General features: G+C 48.0%; 1 protein-coding gene across 5 annotated transcripts in view; it reads left to right on the top strand.

The window, feature by feature from the left end:
- The window catches only part of sbf1 (SET binding factor 1), a 69,059-nt gene that overhangs the window by 39,718 nt on the left and 10,772 nt on the right, over positions 1-18,569 (top strand). For 4 of the 5 annotated variants that reach the window (XM_061251176.1, XM_061251174.1, XM_061251173.1 and 1 more), the window contains 20 exons: positions 490-588; positions 2,484-2,688; positions 3,214-3,326; positions 3,714-3,863; positions 4,383-4,451; positions 5,061-5,216; positions 5,753-5,997; positions 6,303-6,475; positions 6,924-6,997; positions 8,593-8,785; positions 9,064-9,191; positions 9,436-9,611; positions 10,936-11,072; positions 12,631-12,838; positions 13,458-13,654; positions 14,178-14,315; positions 15,800-15,895; positions 16,328-16,405; positions 17,742-17,914; positions 18,305-18,481. In XM_061251176.1, coding sequence (XP_061107160.1) covers positions 490-588; positions 2,484-2,688; positions 3,214-3,326; positions 3,714-3,863; positions 4,383-4,451; positions 5,061-5,216; positions 5,753-5,997; positions 6,303-6,475; positions 6,924-6,997; positions 8,593-8,785; positions 9,064-9,191; positions 9,436-9,611; positions 10,936-11,072; positions 12,631-12,838; positions 13,458-13,654; positions 14,178-14,315; positions 15,800-15,895; positions 16,328-16,405; positions 17,742-17,914; positions 18,305-18,481 — 2,985 coding nt within the window. The remainder of the gene's footprint in view (positions 1-489; positions 589-2,483; positions 2,689-3,213; positions 3,327-3,713; positions 3,864-4,382; positions 4,452-5,060; positions 5,217-5,752; positions 5,998-6,302; positions 6,476-6,923; positions 6,998-8,592; positions 8,786-9,063; positions 9,192-9,435; positions 9,612-10,935; positions 11,073-12,630; positions 12,839-13,457; positions 13,655-14,177; positions 14,316-15,799; positions 15,896-16,327; positions 16,406-17,741; positions 17,915-18,304; positions 18,482-18,569) is intronic. The other variant, XM_061251175.1, reaches the window with a different exon arrangement.

The raw sequence follows: 18,569 nt of genomic DNA, 5'->3' as shown, positions 1-18,569 counted from the left end.
GTTAAACTGATTTGCAATAGAGGAGTTACTCATTTAACGGAAATTGATATGTGTTGGAAAAATATTTCGGAGCATTGGGATGCATTAGGGCAGCCTGTAGCGGTACATGACTGGGACCCGCAAGGTCGGTGGTTGGATCCGCACAGCTGTTGGGCTCTTGAGCAAGGCCCTTAACCCCACATTGCTCCAGGGGGGATTGTCCCCTGCTTAGTCTAATCAACAAAGTTGCTTTGGATAAAAGCGTCAACCAAATATCATGTCATGTAATGCATTAGTGTGCAGCTCATGTGGTAGTTGGGGTAAAAGAAGTTAGCGTTGAGCTCAGGGTGCAGGTGACAGTAAGGAGTGGTGCAGGTAATGGTGTAGAGTGGATATTTATGTGAGACAGCAGAGTGGGTGGGCGGTCAAGCGAAGCGGAGCGGCTCATTGGCCACCCACCGAACGGCACGGCGGATCCCGGCTGTGCTCACCCACCCCCTCCCTTCACAGCTCAACGCCAACCAAGTGGAGCGCATCCGGCACGAGGAGGGCAGCCCGCGCAAGGTGCTGAACCACGTCAAGGAGCTGGCTGAGCTGCTCTTCAAGAACGTACGTGGGCTCCGGTGCTGCCTAACCTCCGAAACACAGACATACATGCACGCACACATACATGCACACATACACGTACACACACATGCACATACACACACATGCACACACCCGTGCACGCATACACAACCCCCCCCACCCCCACACACACACCCATTCGCACGCGCACACACACTCGTGCGCACACACGCACATACACACACACACGTACAGACACACGTACAGACACACATACAGACACAGCCCCCTCCCACACTGAGTCACCTCTAGCTGTTCACCTTGTGTGTCCCGCCACACAGAGAACACTCTGGCCCTTCCCTGGCTCTACAGTGCTTCCATTTTAGGAGCTTTTACTCCTGAGAATTGATGTGCACGAACTGGAAATTACTTAGGAGCACTTATGCTAATTGGGATGCATTAGTGTGTTCCTAAATTTTTCTACTTATGAGCATAAGGTGCTCCTCAGGAAGAAATGTTAGCGAAATGTTAGCTCTGTCCTGATCTTACAAAATGATTTCAGTTCTAGTGTCTGTTTTCTTTTCTTCCTATCACACACCAACACAATAAAGATTGTGTATGAAAGACAGGACATGCCAGCTTCATTACCGGAGCCTGCTCCCTGCAGCTGCTCAGTGCGAGTCAGACGCGGAGGAGGGCAGGTTTAATAAAAGGCCAATAAAAGGCCCCCTGTCTGATTGTCAGACACAGCCAGGCCGTTTGTTTATGGGCCTGTTTGTTCAGCGGTGGGAAAATGTCAGATGTGGAAAAGACGTGTTTTGGGTTTTTAAGGGTTTTGCAGTTTTGTGCGTAAGGCAGGATTTAGATTTTAAAGGAGGCAGCATGCCTTGTTTTATACTCTCAGCAGGTGTGATAGTCCTGGAGAGGTATGAAGTCCCAGCCAAACCAGCCATCTGTTCAGTGCTCGCTGGCACTGGGTGTGCCTCTGCTGTACTGCTAAATAAAAATCAGTTTCAGACCTGTTACGACTCACCACTGGGCCACCTTATGTGAGAGGTTTGGTCTCTGGGCTCCAGAAGGACACCACGACCCAGTCCAATGGCAGGGCACCCTGTGCTCCGTGTCACAGGTGTGCAGCTGCTATGGTTACGGTCTTCTGGCTTCTGCTTTACTATCAGCATGAAGTCCTGCAGTGTGTGATGTCATCAGTGGTGAATCTAAGTGGAACAGGCAAATTGGCTCCCACTGCTCACAGGTTCACTGTAACCATTCACAATGGGGGCAGAGCTGACAATTTGACAAAATGTGTGCTGTGTGTTCATCTTATCAGAAATGGTTCATCACCCCTCATTCTCGGAGCTCCTACTGTACATACAGACTGTTGAATGTCGGCCCTGAATTTGAAAAAATGAAAGTTTTATTTAGGATATGTACAGTCAACCTTTATTCCCAGTTTTGCTTCGTAGTGAAGCTATTGGGAGGTTATCCAGTTTGGAGGTTTGGTACAGTATGTATCCCCTGGTACTGCACTGTATTTAAATATCTGGTCGGTACAAAGAGCACCTTTGTTGAAATCTCCTAGAAGCAAATCCCGTCTGGGGCCAAGCTTATAGAAAGGAGAGAAGTCCCTGACTGGCAGTTGACAGCAGCTGCTCTTAGGCTGTCTTAGTAAAGCCTCTATGCACGGTCATTCCAGGATCTACTATTGGGGAGTTTTAGTAAGGCATTCATGCACAGGCTGGAGAACTAACATTTTCCTCCACTGGTCACAGTGGCTGGTACATCCCAAAATTCACCAGACGAAATTCAATATTGAATGGAGATTCTCCATAGAGAACTCTAAGACTAAGTTTAACCCTTGTACTTGAAACCGGCCCAAAATCTCCCAGCAATTGGGCGATGGTGGGTGTTAATTTGGCCCCCTGCGCTCCCTCCAGGAGAACCCGTACCCGGCGGTGGCCATGCACAAGGTCCAGCGGCCCACGGAGGGGTCCCACCTGAGGCTCCACCAGACTACCTTCCCCCACCTGGACGAGGTGACCGTGCAGCTGTTCATCGACCACGCGGCCGCCAAGCTCAAGAGCGCCCCGCCTGCCGTCAAGGTGGAGATGAAGTGCATGGTGCCCAGCGGACCCCCCCTGGGTGAGTGGCAGCACCCCCCCACCCTGTCTTCTGACCGGCAGGACTACCACACCCTGTTTTATGGGCTCCAGTCTGGAGCTATGGGTACTACACATGACCCTTGATTTGAAGGACACAGGTTCCATCTCAGGATCTGTTGATGTTATCTGATAAAAATACAAAATTGTTTTCAATGCTCTACTGAGCTTGCATGGTGTATTGAAACCCCACCTTCTGGTCCTCTTGGTCAGCTCAATTGCACCAATTTCACAGAATATTTGAATCTGAAACTATTTTTTATTTGACCAAGGTCTGGTGAGTATTATACATGACCCTTGTTTTGAAGGACAAGAAACTGAAACCAGTGTTTAGACTCACTGGATTTGAAGTTGTGAAATGTAATAAGGAGATCAGATGTACTTGAAACTAAACTCAGATTGGCCAGACTGGATGAATTCATTGGCCAATTCCAAGCTCTCGGCATTTAATGTGTTTTGTTTTTTTTATAACGCGAGTGAACATTATGTCTGGAATTTCTTGTTATAGGGGACATTGTGGACAGGAATGGGAATGTACTGGCTAACAGTGCCCGGAGGCTGGAGGTGGTGAGGAACTGCATCACGTACATCTTCGAGAACAAGATGCTGGAAGCCAAGAAGGTGAGAGACACATACACACACTCACACACGCACATACATGTGCACGCATGCACACACACACACACACTCACTCTCACTCACACACACACACACACACACACACACACACACACACACACACACAAACATGTGCACACACGCACACACAGATATGGACACACAGAGGAAATTTTCGAGGATGTAAGTCGTTTTTGCGTTGCTGGAAGTGTCCCACTTGACCCACACACTCTATGGGACTTGACTGCGGTCCTGATTGGGGGCTAACTTGTGTAATGAATGGAGCCATTTTGTTTCAAGCATTCGTTCTTTGTGGTTGTAACGGGTAACGTAACGACTAATTACGACTAAAAACGTGTTCTTAAAAACGTGCTTCTCGTCGCCCCCTAGGTTCTGCCGGCGGTACTGCGGGCCCTGAAGGGCAGGGCGGCCCGGCAGTGTCTGACCCAGGAGCTGAACCTGCACGTGCAGCAGAACCGGGCTGTGCTGGACGACCAGCAGTTCGACTACATCGTGCGCATGATGAACTGCACCCTGCAGGTAGGGCCTGGACTCCACTCAGCGTCACTGCACTGTTGCATTGTGGGAAATGTAGTGCTGTGTCCTGAAGGAATGCTGTCTGGACTCATTTTCCTGGCCTAGTTGGTGTTATGGCTTTGATGCATCTGTGAAGTGGTGGTAGACACTCTGTATGTCTGTGCACTACCTCTGTTGAACTCTCCCGTGGCCTGTATCATTTGTTCTTGGTACACAGTCAAGATTTCACAGCCTGTTGCTGGCTTGACAAAAAAGGATTGGTTACCAGCCAAAATGGCTGTTGAGTGGAAACAGCCATAATCAAATTTTTATCAGCATTTGACTGGTGGCAGGTTTTAATTTCACACCCTAGCTGCAGTGTCTGTGCACCTTTTGGGTGGTTTAAGTTGGATCTGATCCAGGGTCATTGCAACCTTGTGTAGTGGACATACAGTGAAGAACTCAGCAGCGATGTGATATGAAACATGAAACCAGTGATGAGAATGCAACATGGTGTTTGTTTCCTCTCTTGCGTCTGCTCAGGACTGCTCCCACATGGACGAACATGGTATTGCAGCTGCCCTCCTGCCCCTGGTGACGGCCTTCTGCAGAGTACGTGCCCCTCTCGTTCATTATTAAACCACCATCATCCCACCGCCCCAAATGGCTCGACAGGGCTCCCATTTTACGAGCATTTGCTCCTGAAAATTTGTGGAAAAATAACTGGGGAAAATAATTTTAAAGTTTAAAGCACTTCTGCTAATTAAGATGCCTTCGTGTGCTCCTAAATTTTTCTACTTTGCAAAAAATGTGAGTGTTGAACCCTACTACATCATCTAGCTTACATGCAGAGAACCACAGCACGGGGAGCCAACACAGGAACAGGCCTATGAATCAGCTTGCACATTGACATAGTCAGAACAGCACTGAACACCCACGCCTGCTGAGCAAAAGATGCCACGATGAGCAGCTCTGAGAGTGACAGTCACCGTAAGGAGAGCAGAGCCTCCAAGGTCGAGGAAACTGCCATAAATTTTCAAAGTTGATAAAAAAAAAAAGAATACTATGTCTGAGACTGCATGTTCGGCCCATACAGAAAGAGTGGAGGGCCCTGTCGAACACTTCCACAAGTATACTTCAATAAGCCCAGACTATGCTTCTTTGATGGTATAATACTGAAGTTCCTTTCCAGTGATGTGACCTCTTTGGTTTTCTTGATAGAAATTGGGAGCGGGCATCACTCAGTTCGCCTACAGCTGTGTGCAGGAGCACATGGTGTGGACCAACATGCAGTTCTGGGAGGCCATGTTCTACAGCGACGTGCAGAACCACATTCGGGCCCTGTACCTCGAGGCCGAGAACGAGCAGCCAAGTCAGGTATGAGTGACACAAGCACAAGCCACCGCCAACGCTGTTTCCTATTTATTATTTATAATACATGCCCCTAAAATATACGCCAGGTTGAGAACAAGCAGCCTAGTCAGGTATGAGTGACAGAAACACAAGCCAACATCAACACTGTTTCCTATTTATTATTTATAATACATGCCCCTAAAATATACACCAGGTTGAGAACGAGCAGCCTAGTCAGGTATGAGTGACACAAGCACAAGTCAACATCAACACTGTTTCCTATTTATTATGTACGTGCCCTAAAAAAATACACCATGATGTAAATGTGCTGCTGTTATTACTCTGTAAAATGACCTGTACACCAGCTTGGTAACGCAAATATCGAATCAGGCAATCATGGAATGAGTGTTGGTGCCAGACAGGGTGGTTTAAGTATTTCAGAAGCTGCTGATCTCCTGGGATTTTGGAGATCCTGGGAACAGTCTCTTGTCCATGTGCATAAAGCTTGGGAGATATTAATGCTAGGCGCTAACCCACTAACCTGTCTCCTGTTTCCCCAGGAGCAGGAGGACCGCTCAGCCCTGGAGATCGCTTCGGAGCAGCGGCGGCTGTGGCCCACCCTCTGCAAGAGCAAGCAGCAGGAGCTGGTGCAGAAGGAGGAGAGCACGGTGTTCAGCCAGGCCATCCACTACGCCAACCGCATGAGCTACCTGCTGCTGCCGCTCGACACCAGCAAGAACCGCCTGCTGCGCGGCACCGGCCTGGGCGACGTGGAGAGTGTCAGCAACAGCTATGTCACAAACAGGTACGTCAGCAACAGCTACGTCACAAACAGGTACGTTAGCAACAGCTACGTCACCCATAGCTACGTTACAAACGGGTATGTCGCTAACGGCAACAACCGCTATATTGTAAACTGGTGCATCACTAACAGCTAAGTCGCTAAAAGCTACCTCACCTCCAGGTATGTCGCTAACGGCAATGTAGCTAATGGGTATGTCGCCAACTGCTAAGTCGCTAACAGCTGAGTAGCCGACGGGTATTTCGGTAATGAGTACATTGCTAATGGCTACGTCGCTAATAGCTCATTTCCTCGTTTCTCTTCCGCAGCATCGCGGGCAGCATGGCGGAGAGCTACGACACGGAGAGCGGGTTCGAGGATGCCGAGAGCTCGGACGTGGCCAACTCGGTGGTGCGCTTCATCAACCGCTTCGTGGACAAGGTGTGCAACGAGAGTGGTGTGACCAACGACCACCTGAAAGCGCTGCACACCATGATCCCAGGTAGGCTCGCCCGGCCCGGACTCTGCGTCCTAATTGGACGGCTCAAGTGTCAAATCCCAAGTGGTCATTTTACATCTAGAGATGATTTCAAAGCCTAGTCTAGTTAAGTAGGGCATTAGCTAGTGGTGTAATCATCATAAAATAATTTAAAGATCCATCATCTCCGCTAATAGTTGAATTTATATTTAATTGTATGTCTGGAGTTGATGCCTTTGTAATGGCAATATTTTACAGAGCCTCTTTAGATTTTTTTGCTCTTCTTTGTTTTTTAAATTTTAAATTGAATCCAAATTGAAGCTCTTTTGTCCTTATTCTACTTAGAACTGCCTTGCCTAGAATTTTAGGTCTCAAACCTCAAGTAAGAGGTCCAGTTCATTAAATGGTGTTGCACCTGTTGTTTTAAAAGCCATCCATCATGGAAATTTGTTTTGTCTTTTCCCCTTTGCAGACATTGTCCAGATGCACATTGAGACCCTGGACGCTGTGCACAGAGAAAGTAAAAGACTGCCGCCCATCCAAAAGGTAACCAACTCGTATTTTTACGTAGCGCTGGACAGAGACACGTAAAGACACAAGCAAGCCCCTCCCCTCCCCCACCCGCCACCTCAGAGCCAAGCACGGCCTCAGGTACGTCCGTCTGACGGTGTGGCAGGCTGCAGGCCGGGCAGTGCATGCTGGGACTTGTAGTTCCTCGGATTGGCCCGGGCCTTTACTTCCTCCTGAGTGAAGAGTGGCCTTTCTGAGTGCTTCTGCTCTCACTGGTGGACTGTGCTAGCGGTGGTTTCAGGGGCCTGGAGCTCAAGCGAGGAGAGATCGGCCACAGTTCGCTCTTTTGGCCACTTTGGACCCGTAGCAGACTGTAGTGACCCACAGACGATCTGATGGGAGCGAGATTTTGCTCCAGACCCCTCTTCGCTGTCCCTTTGCGGCTAAAGCTGAGGCTCACTCTCAGTGCAGTGATCCTGAATCGATTCATAACTGAGACGGTGCCAGCTGTGGTCGGGATGTGTTTGGCTGTCGGCATTTCAGGCCCACACTCTGCTTCATGCTGTGCCAAATTAATGATTCAGTTTTGGAAAGAGCTAACAATTGTGGTGGAGTATTTACAAGTTATTGCTTGAATAAACGGATAAAAAGTTATTCAGAAGTGCTAAAGGACAATAGTTTATAATGGTTTGGTGAGCCAAGACAGTCTCAAAGTGGTGTTATGTGCTAATTTCTGTCTCTCACCACTGAAATTCTGTCAAATTGGCATGACAAAATGAGTCTCTTTTTCACGCCAGGTTTGGGTTTCCAAATGAAAAATAAAAGCAATGGATACATTGAACCTTATCTTGCCAAGTGAGCAGATATTATCTGACTGAGTGCAGTTACAGTTATGAGTCTGAGTAACCCTACCTCCTCCACACCCCTATCCTGCGCCATCCAGCATGTGTGTTGGCAAGAGCTCAGCGCATGCCTTTCGACCAAACAAACATAACCTTTGTGTTTCCTTTGTGCGTGCTCCAAACAACGTTCATTCCTGCAATGATTCATCCGCCATCCGCCTGGGTGTTTGCTTCTCTTACTAAATTAATCTGCCGCAAGACACAAAATGATTTTATTTTATTTTATTTTATTATTCTTTTTTTTACTGTTGGCAAAACTGAATTTGAGTAGGATCCTATTGGCCTTTTGGAAGGAAAAATCTTTTTCTCTTTCCCCTGCAAGTAATATATATTGTGTAGTTCTCCCTGCAATGATAAAATGATGTAATATCGTCATTTTACCCCAAGACACACCCGCAAACATTATCTATATTTCTCCTTGGTTTGTTATTTCTTTATTTGTTTGTTTATTCCTTATCACATTCGTTATTAATTCCTGCATCTTCTTTCTTGAGTTTACATATTAGAAGTCGGAAATGACAACAAATTCTAGAAAATTCTTCAGATATTCTTTCCTGTTGTATGAATGCAGTTGTTTGCGTTTCTCTCATCTGAACTCTCCATTTTGTGTGCGGTGGCTTGTGTGGCACGTTTGGGGTTATTCGGATGCCTCTGCCTCCCGTTCGGTCTGTGTGACGCCCCGGTCGATAACGGTCGCCCTTCCTCTCCCTCCTCCCCTCCCGCCCGCAGCCCAAACTGCTGAGGCCCACGCTGCTGATGGGCGAGGAGCTCATGATGGACGGCATGAGGGTCCACCTCGTTTCGGACGGGCGGGACGAGGCCACCGGCCTCATGGGGGGCCCGCCCCTACTGCCCGCCGAGGGAGCCATCTTCCTCACCACCTACCGCCTCATCTTCAAAGGCACGCCCAACGACCCCCTCGGTGAGCCTCGACAGCGTCCTCCCTCCTTCCCCTGTAATCGGGTCATGACATCACATTACAGTCTTTCAGCTGATATTTTTATCCAAAGCCACTTGATTTGACCAATCCCCCATGGGCCCAACAGCTGCACGGATTTTACTGTGGCTACACCAGGACTTGAGTCTCAAATCTTCCGGGTCCCAGTCATGTGCCTTAGCCACTAGGCTACAGGATGCCCCTTGTGGTCTTCTGTTACCGTGGAGGAGATAATGAGCCTTGGTTTTGCTCGATTCCCGCAGTGGCGGAGCAGGTGGTGACGCGCTCGTTCCCCATCGCCTCTCTGGTAAAGGAGAAGAAGATCCAGGTCACCGTGCCCATGGACCAGTTCATTCAGGAGGGCCTGCAGCTACGCTCCTGCACCTTTCAGGTACCTGTGTTTGACGTAAAGTCTAAGCCTATGTTCTAGAACATCACTTTCAATTACCTGTAGTGATCGTTACATCAGCATTACAATGTATAGTTAATTATATTTTCTCGATCGTGCACCTTAAATGGCTACTGCAGTAAAAGAGGGCCTGCTAGGCCTCTTCTCTGCCTCCCCCCCCCTTCTCCTGAGTAAACTGACCCCCCAGCTAAGAAGCCCTTTCACCTTCCTCACGCCTGTCCCACAGCTGATGAAGATCGCTTTCGACGAAGAGGTGGCGTCCGAGTTGGCCGAGGTTTTCCGGAAACACCTGCACCAGCTCCGCTACCCCCAGCACGTCCAGGGCACCTTCGCCTTCACCGTGGGCCAGTCGGGCAAGATGGCGGTCGAGCACAAGAGCAAGGACAAGAACCAGTCCCTAAAGTAAGACCCCACAAACCCACAGACCTCGTTCTCTGCCGAGAAACCTTGCACAAGCTGCTGGCTTGAGTGTTGATCACTCCTGTAGGAGAAAGCACTGCTTCAAATGTGGCGTCTTTTCTGTTTCTGGGGTCATTTACAGAACAGTCCATATTAAAAGCCATAACTTTCTCTGGTAAGTTTTCGGAACTTAGTGTCCGCCTAATGAATTTACTGTTCTTGCAATTTTCTGCATCATGCCTTGTGATTTTATTTAAATCCATATAAATGAGTGATGTTACAATCTCTAGAGGTTACAGTCATGCTCATGTTTTTGGCTAAAAACAGCTTGTATATTAAAAAGAAAGCGTGCCTTCACAATTATAAGGTTATGTTTAATTCAGTTGCTTTGATCTGTAAGCTGGCTGGTTACACCCTGCATATGTGACCATTTTCTGTTTCACCTTATCTGAGACACAGCCACTGTAACACCAGTGAACAGATGAGACAGTTTCATTGGTTAGTGAGCCCAGTATATGCCTGTTGGGTAGTGTCACACTGACATAACAAGGGCAACCTGTCTCTATGTGGAGCATAAATCTGTACCAGCGGTTAATTATTAATCATAGGAAAATGTGATGGTCTCTTTGATATCCTCTACTGGTAACCTATCCTTAACGTATCAGCACAAAGAAAGGTTGTCTTTCAAATGATTTAGCTCTACCCTGCTGAAACGGCTTGTATGTCAGTCGTATTCAGTATTTCATGAATTAGTAATGTATTTGGGCTGCATCAGCCTACTGCAAGCTGATAGATCTAACACAGCTTTTAATGAAGAGCAGACCGCGTCCAAAACAGCTTACTTGTCTACTATTGAACATACTGTACCTCAGGGTACTTGTATGAAACTTTTATATTTGCAGTAATAGCAGGCAAGTAAGTGGTTTTGGACATGGCCTAGCTAAATGTTTTTGCATTTATGTGAAACGCATCTCAACCAAATATTTCCGCCTGTTAAGACGTCTTAATTTGGGCTTTTGCTCACAAGGATGTGTCTCTAAAAAGATTGCATTGACCTGGGAGAATCTTAAGATTGGAAGTGCTGTGTGTGTTGCACCTGCTTTAACCTTAAGGGAAACCGTTGACCTTACTGCTGAGGGTAATGTATGGCTCTTGCCATTAATGCATCTCTAACAGTTTCTATCTGTTCTCTCTCTCTCTCTCTCTCCCCCTCCCTCTCTGTCTCTCTTTATCTTTGTCTCTATCTCTCTCTGTCTCCCCCTCCCTCTCTGTCTCTTTATCTTTGTCTCTATCTCTCTCTGTCTCCTCCCTCCCCCCTCTCATGCAGAACTCTTTCCAAAAACCTGGTGAAGAGTGCCAAGAAAACGATTGGCCGCCAGTACGTGACCCGCAAAAAGTACACCCCCCCCACATGGGACAACCGAGGCAGCTTCCAGTCGCAGCTGGACGAGGACGAGATTTCTGGTAATGTGGACACACCGTTTCTGGAGCCGCTTTTCGGGATATATATTGCGTAACCCACAGGAAACACAGAATTCCTGTTGGAGATGTCGTCCTAAGGCACAGTCATTTCATCATGAGAAAAACCAACTGCCGTGTTATGAGACAGTTTGACAGGAAGTGAGCAATCGATTGCCGTGTTTGTTTTATTTATTTACATTTTCTTTTACAGTCCTTCCATCGCGTAACGTAAAATGAAAACCACACTTTATTGTATTGGATTCGGTGAGCTCGGTGGGCAATTTATTAGGCAGACCTGTACACCAGCTTGCGAATGCAAATATTTAATCTGATTGTTGGTGCCAGGCAGGGCGGTTGAGTATCTCAGAAACTGATTTCCTGAGATTTTGCTGAGTTGGCAGAGAATGGTGTGAAAAACAAAAAACATCCAGTGAGCAGCAGTTCTGCAGGCAAAAACACATTGTTAATAAGAGAGGTCAGAGGAGAATGGCCAGACTGGTCAAAGCTGAGAAGAAGGTGACAGTAATGCAAATAACCACACATTACAACAGTGGTATGCAGAAGAGCATCTCTGAACACAACACGTTGAACCTCTAGGTGGATATGCTACAGCAGCAGAAGACCAATAAGTCTAAAACAATAAGTCAAATAAAGTTGTCAGTGAGTGTATATGTTTCAAATACCAGAAAAAAGGGTCTACTTGATTTCCTGCAGTTTATTTGTTAACACAATTCTCTTGTATCATGTTATCTTGGCCCGAGGGTCCCTTCGCTTTACTTCAGCTTATCTAAGTTGGCAGAAAGCCTGTTAGTCATTTGTTAGCACGTTCAGGCTTCAGGTTTCAGGATTAATATATCGCCGTGGGCTCTTGCACCCTGAAATACAGTGAATGTTGAGAGTCTCTGTTAAGTGGACTGTTCATAATATCCACAATTGCAGGTTAGTGTAATTTTCCATTTGTGCTGTGCCTCTACAGACTTCTCCTCCCTCATTTCTGGACAGAAAGTGGCAGGCAGGATTGAGAATATCTTGTAATGTTAACCATTATAGATCCCTGTTATGTTTTCTGGCTGTCATTCACCGTTTGCTCTTCTTACCAACTAGCAGCCTAATATGCCCACATTTTCATTCTATAAACATTACATTCAAGCTCAAGATTATTTAGATTGTAACATTATGATTATTTTTATTTTTTTTAAATAGGACTGCAGTCATTCACACGGGTTAGTTATTGAGCCAATGTCTGTGTCAAGTCAGACAAACAAACACGGCTTACTTGCCTCCTATTGAGTATGAAAGTTGCATAGAAGTTATATGCAACTAAGGTACAGTATACTCAATAGTAGGCGAGTAATCTGTTTCAGACACAACCTAGCTAAATGTTTTATGGTGGCCATGGCTAGCATTAACATTGGTAAATAACTGGATTGCCCATTTCTGCTTTCCGGTAGCTTATTTTAAATTTGGTGTCTCAATTTTCCATTTTCAAAACATTATGACTCCATTTTGTTTAATCGTTGTGACTCCATTTTGTTTCATCATTGTGACTTTTGTGTCCCAGTGTCTGAGGAGCCGGAGCCAAGCTCCCTCACCCTGTCCTCTACCATCAAGTCGTCGGACCGCCAGACTATGAGCAACGTGGTGGAACGGGCATGTTGCCGTGACTACCAGCGGCTGGGCCTGGGCACGCTCAGTAACAGCCTGACGCGCTCCAAGAATGAGCCGTTCCGCATCTCCACCGTCAACCGCATGTACACCGTGTGCCGCAGGTAGGGCTGCCTTCCCGTGGCTCAGAGTCGCTCTAGGCCAGGGCTACACAGGGAAGCAGAGAACATTATCATTTTTAAATCCCTACTCAAGACCCGCCTCTTCGATATCAGTTATCCTTTGCGCCACTACTGCCTTGTTCGTTTGTGTTTATACAGTACCTCATTCTGTACTCCCTTCTGTTTGTACTGTCCTTTCTGGTTTTACCCTTTTAGCCTTGTTATGTGTTGACCTTGGCCTCTGGAAAGTCACTATATAAATAAAATGTGTTTTTATTATTACTACTCTTACTCAACTCCAGGTCCTGCAGTCTACAGTGTCTGCTGGTATTTGCTGAGACCATGCACTACCCCACCTGATTTCACTACTGACCTCTCTTCACTATTGACCTGAACCAAGGAGGTTAAATAATTAGTGAAATCAGGTTGTGTAGTGCCTGTTTGGTGCAAATACCTACCGCCACTGCGGACCTGGAGTTGAGTTGCGCTGGTCTAGACTGTAGACCACACTGTGTCCTGTGTCCTGTGTCCTGTGTCCTGTGTCCTGTGTCCTGTGTCCTGTGTCCTGTGTCCTGTGTCCTGTGTCCTGTGCTGTAAATAAGTCTGTGATATTGTGCGACAGCTACCCCGGGCTGCTGATCGTGCCCCAGAGCATCCCGGACTCCACGCTGCAGCGGATCTCACGCTGCTACCGGCAGAACCGCTTCCCCGTGGTGTGCTGGAGGAACTCGCGCAACAAGTCCGTCCTGCTGCGGTCTGCGGGACTCCACGGCAAGGGCGTGGTGGGCTTCTTCAAGTCCCCCAATGCGCCCTCTGCAGGTAACCCAGCACTGCCAGCAATAACCCAACAACCCACTGACCGCCAAAGCCCTCAACCCAGAGTCAATAGCCCAAAACCCCCATCGCAGGGTAACCCAGCACTCCCAGCAATAACCCAGCAACCCCACTGACCACCAAAACCATAGTCCATAATTCAGCAAACCACTAACCGCCAAACCCCAGGGTCAATATCCCAGCACCCCAGCAATATCCCAGCACTGCTGGTACCCACCAGATCCACAACCTAGAGTCATAAACCCAGCTCCTCCAATGCAGATAATCACCAAACCCACAGCTCAGAGTGAATAACCCAACATTCTCACTGCTGGTAACCTAGCCCCTGCACTAGGGTAACTGCCATGCCCACAGCCCAGAGGTAATAACCCAGCCCCCGCTCCGACTGCCAGATACTCCACTCTGTCAGTAACCCAGCCCGACCCCACTGCAGGTAACTGCGAGACCCTCAGCCCAGTCCCCCGGTCTCCTGACTGACAGCTGTGTTGCTCCCCTCCTCCCCCGACAGGCCCCTCCCAGGCGGACTCCACCAGTCTGGAGCAGGAGAAGTACCTGCAGGCCATCATCAGCTCCATGCCCTCCTACTCCGAGGCCAGCGGGAGGAACACGCTGAGCGGCTTCTCCTCCGCCCAGATGAGCACATCAGGTCAGTGTACTTCACCTCACCCGCTAAGGGCTACACCCGCCTAGGTCTACACCCGCCAAGCCAAGAGCTACACCCGCTAAGGCTACATCACCCACCAAGGGCTACACCACACACCAAGCGCTACACCACCCGAAAAAGGAGAACAACCGCTAAGGGCTACACCCGCTAAGGTCCAGACCTGCCAACGTCCACACCGGCCAATGGGCTCGAGCTCTGCTTTCAGTGCTCCTCACCGGCCAATGGGCTCGAGCTCTGCTTTCAGTGCTCCACACCGGCCAATGGGCTCGAGCTCTGCTTTCAGTGCTCCACACCGGCCAATGGGCTCGAGCTCTGCTTTCAGTGCTCCACACCGGCCAATGGGCTCGAGCTCTGCTTTCAGTGCTCCACACCGGCCAATGGGCTTGAGCTCTGCTTTCAGTGCTCCACACCGGCCAATGGGCTCGAGCTCTGCTTTCAGTGCTCCACACCGGCCAATGGGCTCGAGCTCTGCTTTCAGTGCTCCACACCAGCCAATGGGCTCGAGCTCTGCTTTCAGTGCTCCACACCGGCCAAAGGGCTGGGGCTCTGCTCAGAGTGCCCAGTAATTCACCCTCGAAAGCCATGTTTGAAGGGCGCTTTGTTTTGCCTCTTCTAAAGAGATGATAACCCTATGGAAATGGTTTGGTTGTACAGGAAGCGTGGTCTTCAGAAGCCCATTGATGCGAGCTAGGCACGTCTAACTCTCCACTTTCACTTCCAAGTGACTCACATCCATGGTACTTCAGTACCATTTGCAATCAAAACAGGTACAAATGAATTATGTAGCGCTGGCTAGGAGCGCTTTTTTTTCTGAGAGTGAGCTATAAAGGGTAGAATTATTTTTGTACCTGTCTACCATTACGTTGAGTATCATATGTTAGTGGTCCATGTTAAATGAACCTGTTTTCGCTGCCTGTTTTGCCTGAAATGTAACCTGGGACACTGTGGCAGGGCCTGAGGTTCTGGTCAGGAAGGCCTGGTCACACGTCTTCTCCTCGCTGTACTGTGAGTATGCTGAAGGCCAGGGGCCAGAATGATGCCCTGGCTTCAGTACGCAATGCCATCAGATGAACAAACTGCCACAATGAAAACTGATTCACGTCAGCAGTTATTTCTATTAATTATTTTGCCTATGAAATCATGCAAGCATCGAAACTTTAAATCATCTTCCCCCTGAAAACAAAACTGAATAAAAAAAAAAACAACAGTCACATTATTGCAAATTTACCGATATCAAGTGACTTGAGTTGAAACTGAGCGATGCAACAGGGACTGCATGACCTTAAACATCCTTAAACACCTGTTTGATTGGCGGCTGCTCATTTTCTATTTGGTCATTGCCATGTGGCTTTTCTCATTCGAATAGATCCTAAAGCCAATCCTTCCGCTTTTAATCCTCTGTGTAAGAGAGGCTGTTATGCAGAGGGTCTGTAACCGTGCACTCCTCTTCTGTATCCGGGCTGCAGACTCATCGGACAAGCTGAGGCAGCCCAAGATCGGGGCCCTGATGAAGCAGGTGATGGGGACCAAGGAGGACGTGCCCGGAACCTTCAGCCGAGGAGGTGAGCCAATGGGGTCATTCGGCGTGACCTGGCCAATGGGGTCATTCGGTGTGCCTTACACTTCCTGTTTCTGACAGCCACCAATGGGAAGAACAAAGACTGCAGAAATTTGTCACAAAATTCCGATGTTTATCACACTTCGCAGTTACATTGGACTTCCATCTTATAAGCCAAGCTCTTCAACCTCATGTGTCATTTAACCTCATTCAACAATATTCTTATTTTGCCATTACCATCATCAATCTATTAAATTGCCCTTTTTTTGTGAAGGTTTGTAAGGAACGTAGGTTTGGAGAGCGCTGTTGGACTGATGATGGATTGAGCCCTATAAGTGATGTGGGCCAGCCCTGGGTTTGTGGGTATTTATGTGTGTTTGTGTGGAGTGGCTGCACTGTGGCTAACGGGCTAACGGGCTAACTCTGTCCTGTTCAGCCACGGTGCAGAGTCGAGCGAGGGTCGTCACCCTCTCTCAGAATAGAGCGTCGGTGAAGACCCGAAACCCTCCAAGAGGTACGGCAGATCAAGCGGGGCCCCCCGGCCCCAAGAAAAAAGAAACCTGTAGCCAATCGGATGTCTTTAACGGCTCGTCCGCGCTAGCGTCAGTCGTCGTCTCCACTAACCCCGTGTGGTGTGTGTGTGTCATCGGTCTCCTGTTCTCTGGCTCTGCCACCAATCAAATGACATGACATGTTTGCGTTGATTAGCAGGCTAAAAGCACTCCCACGTTGTCTTGACTCGTTAGCGTTTTTTGCGTGTGCTTTTGTGTGTGTGATCTTTTCACATTTCATGGGTCAGAGTAGGACACTCGGTCCCGTGAGGTATGTCTTGTTTTGAAATCTCAGCAGTGGAATGAATGGAGTTGTGCAACTCCCCGTGGAAGTGTGCTGACGCAGTGCATAATAGTGGAGTCCCTCTCCGAGTCCCTCTCTGACTCCTGTGTGATTGACGCTGCTTCTATGCAGCAAGATGAGTGTTACACAGCGGGCGGCCTGTTTAGGTTTCAAATTAATTCCACCCCTCAAAAAAACAGTTAACGGACCAACTTACGAAATGGAAAAACAACGTCTCAGTGTCCTTAAGCAAACATGTTCGTCGTAACTGTTCTTGGGATAACTACACGGTGAACCATTTTACTCTGCTGCCTCCTGCCTTCATTTCTGTTTTTTGCACCTCTGCGTTAATAATTTACTCACATTTCTCACTCGTTAACTTTCTCACTGACTCAACCACTCATCAACTCACTCCTTCACTTTCACTAACTCACAACTCACTCCTTCACTTTCACTAACTCACAACTCACTCCTTCACTTTCACTAACTCACAACTCACTCCTTCACTTTCACAAACTCACCCACTCACAAACTCAGTAATTAGGTAACTTACTCATTCATCCCACGGACTCACTCACTCACCAATTAATGAACTTACACACAGATTAATTTATTTTTTGAATCACTAATTCATTAACCAAGACTCAATCACTCAGTAGCTCACTAACCATTAGCTCACTCCCTCACTCACTGCACAAACAAGTGGCTACCACAGTAAAAGTGTCACCACTAGACGCCGTTGAAAAATCTCCTTTTGAATTCCAGATTATGACCAATACTGGCCTAGTTTCCAAGAATTTTCAACCCATTGAAATGTGATAATGACTCGACTTAAGTTACATACTTTTATGTGACCACTGTATCACCTCACCTGTCAGGGGAGCACTTTGGTCTTCTGCACTGAGAAGCTGAATATACCTTCCTGTTTGCTGATTGGGTGGGAGGCGGTCCTTGTTTCCTGATTGACAGTCCTGTGTGTGACGCCTATACGTGTGGACCCCCCCTCCCCCCAACAGGGAAATGGGGCAGTATCCGTGGCAGCGGCCGGATGAGCGCCTACAACCCCGACGCAGGAAGCCGATTGGCGGCTAAGGACTCGCCGCAGGCCAATGGAGGCCCTCCCGAGGCCCACTTCCTGCGGCAGCAGAGAGCGTACCTCTACATCATCGGAGACAAGTCCCAACTCAAGGTAAGCCCCCCCCCTCTCCCACTCCAGCCAGGGGAAGAACACTTTGCATACGACACTAGTGATTGACAATGAGCTACTTACATCTGGATGTTATTGGTTCGAATAGCAATTTCTATCTTTACTGCCATGTTACAGAATATGTCACTAACGGGTTAGGTCTGTACTGTGATTTAGTAGCTTTAGCATGCACTCGAAAAATGAATCATTGAATTTATTTTTACAAGATTATACACCATGGTTGAATGCAATATTATTATGTGACTGAAGTCTCATATACTTAATAATACTGCTTGCAACCACTGTCCATAATTTCATTAAGTAATTTAGTAAACAAGCGTGGGCTTCAGGTTGGTGACTGATGTTGTTCTGGCCCTGACCTCTGACCCTTAGGGTACCAAGCAGGACTCGTTCCAGCAGTGGGAGGTGGTGCCCATCGAGGTGTTCGAAGTGAGGCACGTGAAGACCAGCTTCAAGAAGCTGATGAAGGCGTGCGTGCCCAACTCCTCTTCCTCAGACCCCAGCCAGTCCTTCTACCGCTGCCTGGAGGAGTCCGAGTGGATGTGCCTGGTAAGGGCGGACGATAATTATTTTCAGGCTACAGTTCCCAACATATAGGCCTGGAGCCAATGCAAAAGTGTATTACGTACTATAAATA

Source organism: Conger conger, chromosome 8 (assembly GCF_963514075.1).
Source record: "Conger conger chromosome 8, fConCon1.1, whole genome shotgun sequence".
In the NCBI taxonomy this organism is placed as follows: domain Eukaryota; kingdom Metazoa; phylum Chordata; class Actinopteri; order Anguilliformes; family Congridae; genus Conger; species Conger conger.
This window is presented reverse-complemented; position numbering and strand designations above follow the sequence as displayed.